The following is a 13,852-nucleotide window of genomic DNA, read 5'->3' as shown; positions in this document are numbered from 1 at the left end:
AACAGGGAGAGACAGTCAGACAGACTCCCGCATGCGCCCGACCGGGATCCACCCGGCACGCCCACCAGGGGCGAGGCTCTGCCCACCAGGGGGCGATGCTCTGCCCATCCTGGGCGTCGCCATGTTGCGACCAGAGCCACTCTAGCGCCTGAGGCAGAGGCCACAGAGCCATCCCCAGCGCCCGGGCCATCTTTGCTCCAATGGAGCCTTGGCTGCGGAAGGGGAAGAGAGAGACAGAGAGGAAAGCGCGGCGGAGGGGTGGAGAAGCAAATGGGCGCTTCTCCTGTGTGCCCTGGCCGGGAATCGAACCCGGGTCCTCCGCAAGCTAGGCCGACGCTCTACCGCTGAGCCAACCAGCCAGGGCTAGATTTTCTCCAGTTTTGTCTGAAGCCACTGTGACATGATTGTGACGTGCTCCAGGGCTATGAGATCCCCTGGCCCTGACTAGCAGCCACTGGTGAGGGTCTGGCTATGCCCCTCGGGCAAGAGGCCCCACGGTGATTTTCTAGGCCTTGCCTAGTGTGGCCTGACTGCAGCCACCAAGTGGAGGCCATACTGGGCATGCGCTGGGGTTGGGTCCAGTCTGCCTCCTGAACCCACCTTCCCCCTCTATTACACTGTCTCCAACAGGGAGGACGTTGATAGAGCTGCTCTAGTTAGCAGTGCCCAGGCCACTTTAGGAGTCCAGGTTTGTTCCTAGGCCCAAGATTATTAGAAAAATGTTGGTCAACTGGAATGTATGTAGTGGAAGGTAATCACACAATCAATAAGTGTTTGAATGACTCACATGTGCCAAGCTTGGCAGAAGTCATTTCAGTTTTGTTCCTGTTCCCTCATTCACTAAGCATTTATCACATAACCATTATGTGCCTGGTGCCAGGCACTGTTCTAGGCCCTGGGAATACAGCCATCAAAGCGCTGGCTTTAACTGAAGTGAGAAGACACAAATCAATCAATCTATAATCCATCACATGGTCAGAGGCACAATGAAAAAAAATAAAGCAAGGTAATGGGACAGAAGCAGAGGGGACCGGGTGGGAGGGAGGTTATGTGATATTTTCCATGAGGTGGTCAGTGAAGATGGCTCCAATGAGCTGACACGTGAACTGAGATCTGAATGACGTAAGGGAGTAAGCCAAGTAGACATCTGAGAAAAGGGCTCAATATACAGGAAACCTCAGACAATAATGCGCTAAGTATGTACAGCACTGTGGGCAGGACATAAAGACATTGCTGTTCATTTGCTTATAATCTAGTAGGAAAGTTCTTTAAAATAAAAGTAACTATAAGCCCTAAACCAGTCAAGTTTCATCTGGAAGACCAGGAAGAAGAGGACCCTGGGCCAACATAAAGGAAGGGCAGGATTTAGAGTATGTAGGTTGAGGAGAATGCACTCTGGTAGAGGGAACAGCAGAAACATGGAGGTAGGACTGTAGGTGGAGGTGAAGAATGACAGTTGTTTTAAAAAATACTTGAAGAGCTAGCTCACAGAAGAAGAATCAGAACAAATATTGATCTCGCTAAAGGGAGAACCAGAACCAATGTAATACATTTCAAGGAGGCAGATTTCCATCTTTCTAACCAAAAGGCATTGTTCCAAATGGGATGGGCTGCATGGTGAAGGGGTGAGCCCTCCATGCCTGGAAGTATTTGTGCAGAACACAGGCTGTCTGGTCTGGAGGTAAGGGAAGTGCAAATGTGCACAAGTGTGTGTGTCTGTGACACAGGCAGGAAGCACTTGTCAGCTAAATGTGTGTTGTCTTAATGAGCTGTCTTCGGAGAATGATCTTTACAGACCCCTAAGCCATGCACCCTCCGAAGTAAAATGTATCAGGTTCTTGCCATCTTGAGGGAGAACCCAAAGCCTGAGATGGTAAGATGGTTTTCCATTAAATCTGAGAGTTGAACTGTACCTGAGAAGTCATCTAGCCTAAAGAAGAGCAGAGTCATCCTCCTTCTCCGCCACATGAACCTCAGATTACAGAAGCATCTCCTGAACGACAGTCCCCGTCGCTGGATGCCGAGACAATCCGCCCCTGTTCTAGTGGCTCCAAAGTATTCCTGAGTCCCCACCCGCCTCCCCCTCGGGCCCCCTGCAGTCTTCACTGAGCTGAATCTTTCCTTTCCTAACTGCACCTCAGATGGCTTGAGGCAGAACAGGGGAGGCAGGAACACGTGGCACTGTGTGTGCAGGGTCCAGAGTGACAAACAGGGGACGCAAGCCTCTGCTATGTCCTCAGAGGTCCTCGAGGACTCATGGGCAATTAGGCCCGGCACCGAGAGCTCCCTCTCTCCGCAGACTCCTCAGGGCCTGTCTTTCGTTTTGATCATGAGGTGTGCTTAAGGCTTCCAGCTAATTCTCTTCATTCAAGCCAGCCCCAGGGTCGATGATGCATTTTGGTATAGGCAGGAGCTTTCTTTTATGGACAGTACTTAAGAGCTCTCAGAAAGCAATTTCCTTGCCTAGGAAATGTCCGGGGAAATGTGGCATGAGTGCCACATGACCTGATTCTAACTACGGCACACTCAGAACGCGCCCCCCCCCCTCCCCATCACACAGGATCACCACCCCTTCCCCCGGGCACAGTATTCACAGCTGTGTGAACGCAGCTCTCTTCCTCCCTGGGACCATTACCAAACAGGTCCCTCCCTGCTGCTGCCGAAAGGAGACCGCTGAGAAAGACAGCAGTACTGAGGGTACAAGCCTGGCAGTGCAGAGCACAGGCCCTGAGTTTTGGGTCCCCACCCCCGGGGTGTGTCAGGTGCAGAGTGACGACCCCAGCCCTGCCCACAGCGCACCTGGTGTTCAGGTGGTCCTGGTACTGCTTCACCTCCCCACTGCGTGGGTGGCCGCTCTCTACCAGGCTGTTGGCAGCCAGGTTCACGCCCTCGATCTGAGTCATCAAGGTCTTCATCTCCTGGTCCAGGATGTCAAACCTGATAAGGACAGAGGAAGTGAGGGTTGCTGGGCAGCGGGAGGACTTCACTGCCAGCGGCCACCCACTCTCCAGAACACGTAGCTCTTGCTTTCTCCGTCCACTTCCTAAATACATTTGACCAGGGAGAAAGGAGAAATATATGCCGACACACCCTACTTGCTGGTTCATGGGTCCAATTTCATAGTTTAGCATTTCTTGGACCAGGCTAGGAGACAGCTGGTTCCTGATCACATCAGCCCCTGGCTCAACAGAGAGGCACAGGGGAAAAATGAGGTGATGGGAGGTTAATTTCCATAGACACCATCTGCCTCCACCACCCCACTTGCTGCTCTGGGACCCCAATTCCACTGCCTTGATACCCTGACCTGAAGGGTACTCCCCAGCCAGATGCTCTGTCCCTGGATAGGAGAAGGGACAGAGCTGTGGGGAGGGGAGCCGTGTGGTTATAAAAGCTGACCCTTCTGGAATAAGAGCCCAGCATCAGCGTGGGACCACCTCTCCTCCTCAACTCCCTGGATTCTGTACTCAGGATGCTCGGATGCACACGGGCAGGCCTCCCATGCTGAAGTGCCGATGGAATCGGAGCACCGGAAGTGAGAGTGGTTTACTAACTGGTCTTAGGCTTCTCTGGGTTCTGTGGCTTAGGGACTGACTGCCAGGGAAAGCTAGAGCTGGTGGCTCCTGGCCTCTCCCTTAACCAGGTCAGTTCTGCTTTCCTCTGCGTTACATGCCAGGGGTTCCATATTCCATTCATTTGAACAAAGGTTGCTGTAGCTGAAAAATAATTGAATAACTGGACTAGAAAAAGCTCCTTTGCTTATTTTGAGGAAGGCTGCAGGGATGAAGTACCCAAAGCCACAGAGACCAACTAGAACCCGTGACCCCTGGTGCCTGGCCTATGCAATAAAAGGCATCCCTGGCCTCTCAAAGAGACCCTGGCTGCGCCCGCCGCCGGCAGAGGGGAGTGCGTGCCTTGGGGCAGGGCAGCAGGAAGAGAAGGGCCAGCTCTGACCTGTGCTGCACAACCTCCAGGTCCTCCAGCGTGTCGGGGACTTCCATCTGGGCCAGCCACTTCTCCTTCTCGCCCATCCAGAGCTTACAGGCGTCCGTCTCCCCAAACACCGTGTACAGGTCCAGGGCGTCCTGCAGCTTCTGCCGCCGCAGGTCCGCCTGAGCCACCACTTGCTGGTAGAGCTCCCGGAGGGCCTGCAGCCGATTGGTCACGTCCGGGGAATCCCGAAACTCTTGAGGGAAGCCCTGGGCCTGCTGTTCCAGATGCTCCATCACCAGGCGGCTCTCCTCCAGCTCCTCCAGGAAGTCCTTGTGCTTCTTCCCCAGGGCCCGCGTGGCCCCTTCGTCCTGCCCCACGTCTTCGCCCGAGAGCAGCTTGTGAGCGTCTTGTAGCCAGGCCTTGAGGTCGTCCGCATCGCCCTGGAACTGGAAGAAGTTCTCGGCGTCCTGGAGGTTCTTCTTGCGAAAGGCAGCCAGCTCCTTCAGCTGGTCCCACTGGGCGGAGACCTCCTTGATTCGGGCCTCCATCTGCGGGTGCCCAAACTGCTTGCGCGCGATCATGTCCTCGGCCTCCCGGAAGATCTGGTCCAGGTGGGCGTCCAGCCCGCGGAGCTCGTCCTCGAAGGCCTTGTGCTTGCGCTGCAAGATGAGCACACTGGTCAGGTCCTTGCCATAGTCCAGGGAGGAGTAGATCTGCTCCTTCTCCTTGATCCAGCTCTCGGCCTCATCCATCTCCCAGAAGAACTTCCAGAGCCGTTTGGACTGCTCCAGCTGGGCCTTTCGCCCGGCTGCCATGTTGCTCAGCTCCCCAAAGCACTGCTCCAGGTGGCTGACACGGTCCTGGATGACCTGGGGATCACAAGGCTGGTAACCTGGGAGGAACGGGAGGAGGAAAGATGAGAGGGGTAAGGGCTTCATTTCTGGGCAAGCTTCACATCAGTTGCCGGGCTAGACCCACACGATCGAGAACCTGCCGTTTCTCTGGCGCTGTAGGATTGGACGCAGGGGGGTCCCAGCTGCTCAGAGGGCAGGCCAGGTTCTCAATAATGCATTCCCAGTAAACTTTCAGGACTAAGGGAGGTTAAAAGTTGGGTCAACTATCAGTAGAAATGTACTATGTGAAATTATTATTATTATTTTTTTGTATTTTTCTGAAGCTGGAAACGGGGAGGCAGTCAGACAGACTCCCGCATGCGCCCGACCGGGATCCACCCGGCACGCCCACCAGGGGGCGATGCTCTGCCCCTCTGGGGCATCGCTCTGTTGTGACCAGAGCTACTCTAGTGCCTGGGGCAGAGGCCAAGGAGCCATCCCCAGCGCCCGGGCCATCTTTTGCTCCAATGGAGCCTCGGCTGCGGGAGGGGAAGAGAGAGACAGAGAGGAAGGAGAGGGGGAGGGGTGGAGAAGCAGATGGGCGCCTCTCCTGTGTGCCCTGGCCGGGAATCGAACCCGGGACTTCTGCACGCCAGGCCAACACTCTACCACTGAGCCAACTGGCCAGGGCCTGAAATTATTTTTTAAAAAGCCTGGCAAAAATTTCAAGATGATTCTTCAAGGACACACGAGGGCAGCGGTTCTCAACCTGTGGGTTGCAACCCCGGTGGGGTCGCCTAAAGCCATGGGAAAATAGATAATGAATATCAGGTATTTACATTCTGAATCATAACTGTAGCAAAATTACAGTTATGAAGTAGCCACCAAAATTATTTTTTGGTTTGGGGTCACCGCAACATGAGGAACTGTATTGCGGGGTCACAGCATTAGGAAGGTTGAGAACCACTGCTCTAGGGTCTCTCCTATTTGAGACCCAAAGCTATACGCCTGATTTGTCTCTGCTGTAACTTGCACTGGCAGAGAGGCTGACAGACAGGTGAGGGCTCATTGGCAGTAATAAACACTTTCTGATCACGGATTACCAAAGCAGTTGCCTGGTCTCAGAGAGTTCTGTTATTATTCCTCAAGCTTCTTTCTTGCACTCTTAGTTAATGAAAGAAGCAGAATTCTAAAGCTAGGAGATTTATCCAAGCTGGGGGGCTGGCATGCTGAACCAGAGGATGGGATCCCGGCTCCTGAGGCCTCAACCAGGAGACATCCGAATTCTCACCTTTCTCCTCAGTGAACTTCAGGGTGGCCGCGGTGACAGCCTTCACTTTGTCTCCCTGGATGGCGATGTCGGCCTCCATCAACTTGTGCTTCTGTAGCAAGTCCTCGACCTCCAACAAGTGCTTCCCGAACTCAGCCGACAGGAGGTGAGCCTGGCAAAGAGGACGGACAGGGTGGAGGGGATCAGGAGAGTGACGAGACCCACACACTAGGAGCAGAGACGGCTCCCGGGGGGTGTCCGTGGTGCGCGGGCTGGGGGAGTTGCGCAGGTGGAAGGCGGCTGCTGTTCGGCACGGAAGGGGCTACAGAGCAGGAGCGCCCACTGGGAACTCGGAATTGTTCTTGAGCCGCCTTACATAAGCTCGAGCCCCTCACTGGATCTCGGGCAGCTGCTCCAGGTTTGGGGCCTGGGCATGTGTACTTTGAGAAGGTTCCACGGTCACGCTACTGTGGGCTGAGTTGAGAGCACTGTGGGGGGAGGGGAGGAGATTCCGATTCCTGGTTGCCCCCATGCTGATAGGTCCGGATTCTAACCAATTCTAACTGCTCAGAGCCTGATTCTCTGGGTTCCTGATTAACATCAGTCTCTCTGGGCCCTGCAGGTTGGTGCCTATGCTACTGCGAACCCCAGGTTTCTTGATCGTGGGGATAAAGAGGACGCACTGACTAGTCTGGAGCAAAGGGAGCCAAGCAACTGACAGGCAGATGCAGCTAGACCAGGGGTCTCAAACTCAACTCAGCATGTGGGCCGCAGAGCAAGATCACAGCCGTTCGGCGGGCCGCACTAGGTCTACAAAAGGCAACAGTTACGCAACACTTTTCAGTGTCACAAAACGACCAGAAACTGTAGTTCGCATCACAACTGCTGTTAACTAAGCTAATATCTAGCTAGGATGCTAGAGAAATGAAAAATACAAGTAGGCCCCTAGGCTTACTTAATTTTATCCAAAATATTTTGAACTTCGTGGATTAGTCTGCGGGCCGCACAAAATTGTTCGGCGGGCCGCGAGTTTGAGACCCCTGAGCTAGACAGTGCGTGGCCTGTTTCTCCATTCTGACTCAGGGACGTGACGGCCGGGAGGCGGCTAGGGAAGCGCATGCTCACCACAGGGCGGGCCCTGAGGCCCGAGGGAGGCCCTGGGAGCGCGGCGGACGGGCAGCCCCGGGCCCACCTTGATCTCGTCCATCCAGTCGATGCTGTGCAGCATGTCCTGGAAGAGCTTCTGCAGGGCCAGGGTGGTCTCGAGCCGCCGGCGCCGGGACCTCAGCAGCTCCTGCAGGTAGCTCCAGAGACGCAGGACGTTGTCCTTGCGGGCCGTGATGCGCTTCTGGTCGTGGTAGTTCTCCTTCTCCAGCTCCTGGGCCAGGTCTTCCAGGGCCCTCACCCGCTCCTCGTAGGCGGCCGTGTCCGTCTCGATGGCCTCGTGCTTCTTCTTGGCGGCCTCCACGGCTGCCAGGTCGTACCCGAAGTTATCCTGCCCCGCAGAGAGAAAAACGGGCGGCTCAGCGGGCTTCTCCCGGCCAGTCCCCGAGTGCAGAGGGATGGCAGGCCCCTTCGAAACAATGGCGGGATGGGAAGACCGTTCCCAAGACCCCGGTTCTGCTGTCTTTTCCAGACAATCTTATCAGAGCCCAGGTCCAAAGACCACGTGGCTCACAAGAACCTTTATTTTAATTAATTAACTATTTTAAGGAGCCCAGGGTCCATAAGGATTAGAAGTACCTGTAGAGTAGAACTCTCTCTCTGGAATGAGACTGCCTTTTCACAAGAGCCTTTAAAAGGAGCTCAAGATTGTACTCGCTGTGCCACACGTGTGGGTATGCTCTGTGGATGTGACCAAGGCGCCCCTTCTCGGCCTGCTGGCCCTCCCCGCCCGCCCTGAGCGGACCTGCCCGACGCTGGGCAGGAAGGGGCTTCTGACTCAGAAGAATGAGACTGCACACCGACGGCTACAGTGCACACACACTCTCCAGTTCTCTCGGGACACTTGCTTCCCCTTCCTGGGTGGACTTTAATTTGTTTCCAGGCTCTGAGTGGGAAGGAGCAGACGCTGTCATGGACAATCAGCCCTGGGGTCAGTTTTTAGCTAGTGAAATACGACGCGGTCCTAGAGGCCAGAGCCCAAAGGCACGTCTGACACACAGAAGGTGCACTGCTTCCATCATGTCCCCCGAGGACCGTTGTTTAATGTCAGCTTGAACCCTGGCTTTAGCTGATGACAGCTTCAGGGGCCCTTTTTGGATTGGGAGGCTCTTTCTCTAAAAATGAGGCTTTAAATTCCAGAGAGTTCTTCCTCAGATGTGGATGTTGATCCACCCAGTCCTGGGGAGCTGGGCTGCGGGGCCTGTGGAGAGGCCCATCCACGGCCGGTGAGAGGCCAGCGTGGGCTCCAGCCCAGCTGACTGCCGGGCGCCCTGGAAGGCTCCCTCTCCTGCCACCCGCAAGCGGGGCCCGCATTACCTGGGCCACAAGGCGCTGGTTCTCACTGAGCCACGTTTCTCTCATGGCAGCCTTCCGGTCAAAGCGGCGGGCCAGCTGCTCCAGCTTCTCCTGCCGAATGAGCTCGTTTCTCAGGGCCAGCTCCCGCCGGTACTCGGCTTCCTCCAGGCTCTCCCAGGCCTGCACGAGGGGCGGGGGAAGTTCTTGGGGCACGAGAGGAACACCTGGGTTTGAGGGTTCTGCCTCTTTCGCCCAGCACTGAGTGATGTCATGAATGTACGTAGAGCCTTTGGCTTTCACGTCTGGGCCAACCAAAGATTTGGGGAACCCTGCTTATGCGCTCTCAGCTCCCTCTTTACCTTAACCTGCCTTGGCCTCTTAGCTTAATATAATGTTATTTGTCTTTGTGGGTGCTCTGTAAATGGCTACCGCCATTCTATTAGAAATTCCAGGGGGTATCATGGCTCTAAACCTCAAAAAACATTAGGTGTTTCCCTTTTGTTATAAGTAGTTAATATTCCATACTTAAAGAAATGCAATGTTCAATAGATACTAGATTATAATAGCTGGTTCCAAACGTGGATTCTGGGCGGCTGAACAAGAGATGAATTGATGGACTGTGGGTAGAGATGACCTCTCAGCATTAGGTTTAGATAGCACCCTAAAAAAGCCAGCGTGTGTAGTTAAAAACATGACAGAAAGTGGCTTGGTTTAACCCTGTGAGGGACCATTCCCTCTGCCCTTATTGAGGACCCAACTCCCTGGCAACATGTAATGGAAAACGCTACTGTACCCGGTTGATGTCAGACACTAGTTTCCCATCATGGGGTGTGTACACTTTCTGATTGTTGGCTCTCATCCGGGACTGGATGGTGAAAAGTAAGACTTCTAGATTCCCCTTCTCCTGAAACCTGTAGAGAAAACAGAAGTGGGGAGATTTGCCTAGAGATCCCCACAGCCAAAATGCTTGAAATCAACATGGAACCCTGGTAACTTGGAGCTTAGATAGCAAAGGATATTTCCTTTAAAAACAGAAAGTAAAAAGGATCTATAGGTCTACTTACCTGTTAAAACATCTATCATACTCAGCCACTAAGATCTAAAGGGGGCTGAGCCTTCATAATACAAACCAGAGAAAACACAACAGCTACCACAGTGTTTGCTTCTCATCGGCTTCCCCAGGGGAATGGCTAACTAGAGCAGTCTGGGAGTTCCTGTAGCTATCAAGTTTTACCAATCAATACAGAGAAACTCTCCCCTGTTGGGCCAATCAGGAAGGCTTGTTACTAGCTCTTTAGTCAGTTTTTTATTGAGTGGGTCAATAAAACCTTAGAAGTAGCATTATCCACATAAGAATATATTGCATTGAAAGCAGATTTCACCTGAGTCCTAATACACCCTAATAAGTTGGCTATCCTGGAATGTCCCAAAGGCCAGATGCTTCTGAGGGGGGAGGAAAGGCTGGGTTCTGGGAGGATTTTAGGTATAGGCGATGAGAACCGGCAGCAGGGTGATGTCTGGAACTTGGGGTCCACACTCCGCGTAACTGGGAACTTTCACACTTCTGCAGGTATGCAGGGTCTACTCACTTCTAAATCCTCCACCCGGGATTTGAGGATCAGCTATAAGCAAGGGCCCCACACTCGGGTCAGCCTAACAGATCAGACTAGTCACAGGCACTTCAAGAGGGCTGTGGCCCTGAGCACCGTCTACACAGCCAAGAGGTATCACCCCTGTGTGCAGAGCCTCAGACTCACAGGGGATTGCATCCAGGACTTTCAGAGTGGGTTAGTGTCAGAACAGAAATCGGATACTTGTTTATATAGTACATTCTAGACTCCATGGCTCACCTTTCCGTGTTTGAGAGTCATGAATGAAGGGTGTGGAAGATGAGAGGAGGAGGAGCAAGGCAGAGGGTACCGCTGACAAGCTGGAAATTTGTTTTCAGGAGAGCTGGGCAAGCAAACAGCAGGTGAGCTGGAATGTGCCTGGTGTCTGTGTGTGCCTGTTTTCACGTGTGTGCGTGTACATACATGCATACACATGGTTGCGTGCGCCTGTGCACGTGCCCAGGCCCTGCACACACGGGGTGAAACAGAAGTCCCAACAGGCAGGTGCAGGGCTCTGCTGGTGAGCAGTGACAGATGGGAGAGAAAAAGGGGATGCATTTGATGATCAACAAGGCCCCACACAGAGAGCTCTGGGGCTTAGAATACAGAGGTCATTACCAGAAAATAAACCGGAAGCTCAGTGCACAGACAAGAAAGAAACTTTCCAGCACAGGCTCTTTGAAGAGACCCAGAAGCCTAAGATTTCACTGCTGCTCCCTCTTCGGGATCCAGGACAGCACTTTCTTTTGCTATGAGTTAGGGGTTACTCCTCAATGTCCAGTTCCTATAGGCCAGTGGTCGGCAAACTCATTAGTCAACAGAGCCAAATATCAACAGTACGATTGAAATTTCTTTTGAGAGCCAAATTTTTTAAACTTAAACTATATAGGTAGGTACATTCCTTATCGAGGTAGCACCCACACGTGGTATTTTGTGGAAGAGCCACACTCAAGGAGCCAAAGAGCCGCACGTAGCTCACTAGCCATAGTTTGCTGACCACTGCGTAGGCTGATGGCTTGGGAGCAGGGAGGCCAGGAGGGGGTGAAGTAGGTGACAGATGAGAAGCTCTCTAGCCTCCAGAGCACACCTCCCAGATATACACCTCCCAGACAAACATCTCAAGGCCCAGAGCCTGGCTCTACCTTTAGGAAGCTAGTTTCTCAGCCCCTGACGCCTACCCTCCCTCCAAGCGCCAGGGCCTTACTTGGGCGGCTTCTCCACGGTGCGGTAGGTGCTAAAGGCCTGTAGCTGCTGCTGGACGCCAGTCAGGGAGTTGGCAAATTTACGGCTGTTCAGGACTGTGATGGTCTGCTCAATCCAGGTGAGCAGGTCCGAGGCCAGACCACTATACTTTTCAATCATCTTCTCTGTCTCAATGGCATGGTCGATTACCTAGGGAATTGCCTTATTACTCATCGTCATCAGAAGGGCAACGATGCCATCAATGAGGACCACAGTCGAGGCGGCCTTCCTTCTCTCAAGCCCTCCCGTGTCCTATGATGGGGCTGCTCCCTGAGCCCAGGGCTGTGGCTAAGGCAGGAGGCATGGCCTGGAAGGTCACTGGCAACCTCACCTGGCAGCCGGCCCTGCTTGAGTTCAGGAGTTGCCTCCTCCTCCCCTAACCCAATAAAAGATGGGACAGCTCCCTGTGCCAGGATATCAGCCACCAGAGGGGACACAATCTCCTTCATTTTTCAGTGCATATTAGGGGCCGCGGGCTTCCAGCACTCTCTGCTGAACACCAGGTACACAAAGACGAATGAGAAATGGTGTCCAGCCTTAAGCAGCTGAGGACCCAGCAGGGGAGAGGAATCTGGCCCAGGGGTCTGCACAGCGGGGTGGCTTCCTGGTATACCATGGGAGCCTAAGAGGCCCCAAACCACAATGAATCAACAAATACAAGCCCATTTTGTTCCTGTGGGAATATTCAGGACACGTGGGTCTGCAGGTGGATGATGGGCTCAGAGCTGCAGGCTATGACCATCCACCTGCTTTGGAACTCAGTATGGGAGTCATTAACTTGGCTTCAGAGGACGTTGGTGGGGTGATCTATCCCCCACCCCCAGCTGCAGCTGCAGCCCAGGCACAAAGCTCTCGGGCTGGAAGGACAGCATCTCAGTCAAGGCCGGGGTGTGGCACACAGAAACGAGGGGACACTGGTTACAAGGAGACGGCTCGGTACCTTGCCGACACGCTTGCCCTCCACCGCCAGCACCTTCATCTTGGAGAAGTAGTGGTAAAACGCCACCACGTAGGTAATGATGGATTTCTCATCAGGGTTTTCTGTGAAGACATCTGCAAGGGGAAAGGTGCTGTCAGAACCGGACAGGAAGCTGGAAATGTCCGGCTCAGAAGGTTTATCTCCATGTTTCTCCAGCATGAAGTTCAACTAAAGGCCCAGGGTGACAGCCAGCGGGGTGAGAATGGAAGAGCCATGGCCCTGAGATTTTAGTGAGAGGATGAAATCCACATTAGGACCGCAGATGACGAAAGAAGAGAGAAGGACCCCAAGGCCATGCTGGGCCTACAGTCAGGCCAGGTGACATGTTGGGAACCAACTGGAGCTGAAGAGCAGGCCCCAAGCAGAGCCCTGGCCTGGCCACCCTCCCCTTGCGGGGCCCGGGGCTGGCTGTGCCCACACCTGGCCACCCTCCCCTTGCGGGGCCCGGGGCTGGCTGTGCCCACGCCTGGCCACCCTCCCCTCACGGGGCCCGGGGCTCGCTGTGCCCACGCCTGGCCACCCTCCCCTCGCGGGGCCCGGGCTGGCTGTGCCCACGCCTGGCCACCCTCCCCTCGCGGGGCCCGGGGCTGGCTGTGCCCACGCCTGGCCACCCTCCCCTCGTGGGGCCCGGGGCTCGCTGTGCCCACGCCTGGCCACCCTCCCCTCGCGGGGCCCGGGGCTCGCTGTGCCCACGCCTGGCCACCCTCCCCTCGCGGGGCCCAGGGCTCGCCCAGCATCTGCCCCAGGCTGCTCCAGGTGCGCTGTCAGCCCGCTGCTCCCTCTAGCACCACAAGCACCATCTCCCATCGCCACGGTTAAGGCTGGAGCGGGAGCCGCTCACCTTCGGGGTCGAGGAGCGGGATGATGCCCAGCTGACGCTCGGCCACGTCGAACGCGTGCTCCAGGTTGTGTCGGGCGTTGGAGTCTTTCAGCTTATCAAAGTCGATCAGGTCAGGCCTGGGGACGCATGAAGCTAGACTGTCAGAAGGCAATGGTGGCCACAGCACCCCCACCAGCAGGGCAGCCCTGGGTAGGACACAACGACCCTGGGCAGACGGAGGGAGGTGGATGGGCCGGAAAAAGTGAGAGGAGGGCTCAGGGCAGGGCTGGGGGCAGCTTGAGTGCCCGTGCGTGGGCAAGCTGGCCAAGGGAGTCTCAGGGAGGCGGGGCCGCTGAGGCCGAGAGGACCGGCAGAGGTGACATCCCGGTGAAGCTTGAATGGTAACCTACATGCTGAGCGCAATGTGACGGAGCCCCTGCGGGGTCCGCGTCCTCCCACAGCCCTGCCCGCCCTCTTACCGGTGCTTGTGGATCAGGGCGTTAAAGGCCAGGCCGTCCTTCCAGCTGGAGGTGAAGTTGCTGACATTGACGTGGGGGTAGCTGCAACCAAAAGAAACATGAAGACCTAAGAAATAGATGCTTTTTGGAGTTCCAAACTAGTGTGTGAACTGAGGGGCCGACACACCAGGAGAGGAGCGAGCCTGTCTCTCCTAAAGCCGCTTCGACACGGGGGTGGAGGGGCAGCTGC

The 13,852-nt window shown here is 55.0% G+C and overlaps 1 protein-coding gene across 7 annotated transcripts in view; it reads right to left on the bottom strand.

Moving 5' to 3' along the window:
• Window positions 1-13,852, bottom strand: part of SPTB (spectrin beta, erythrocytic) — a 133,968-nt gene that overhangs the window by 36,895 nt on the left and 83,221 nt on the right. For all 7 annotated transcript variants that reach the window (XR_010746272.1, XR_010746271.1, XR_010746273.1 and 4 more), the window contains 10 exons: window positions 13,624-13,704; window positions 13,166-13,281; window positions 12,286-12,398; window positions 11,308-11,495; window positions 9,287-9,404; window positions 8,515-8,673; window positions 7,226-7,528; window positions 6,055-6,205; window positions 3,952-4,822; window positions 2,800-2,937 (listed from right to left, as the gene is read on the bottom strand). Coding sequence is in view for 4 of the 7 variants with exons in the window: in XM_066343794.1 (XP_066199891.1) it covers window positions 2,800-2,937; window positions 3,952-4,822; window positions 6,055-6,205; window positions 7,226-7,528; window positions 8,515-8,673; window positions 9,287-9,404; window positions 11,308-11,495; window positions 12,286-12,398; window positions 13,166-13,281; window positions 13,624-13,704 (2,238 nt within the window). In the remaining 3 variants the exon portion in view is untranslated. The remainder of the gene's footprint in view (window positions 1-2,799; window positions 2,938-3,951; window positions 4,823-6,054; window positions 6,206-7,225; window positions 7,529-8,514; window positions 8,674-9,286; window positions 9,405-11,307; window positions 11,496-12,285; window positions 12,399-13,165; window positions 13,282-13,623; window positions 13,705-13,852) is intronic.

This window comes from Saccopteryx leptura, chromosome 6 (genome assembly GCF_036850995.1).
Source record: "Saccopteryx leptura isolate mSacLep1 chromosome 6, mSacLep1_pri_phased_curated, whole genome shotgun sequence".
Taxonomy (NCBI): Eukaryota; Metazoa; Chordata; class Mammalia; order Chiroptera; family Emballonuridae; genus Saccopteryx; species Saccopteryx leptura.
The sequence above is the reverse complement of the archived record's forward strand: the minus strand, read 5'-3'. Positions and strand labels throughout refer to the sequence as shown.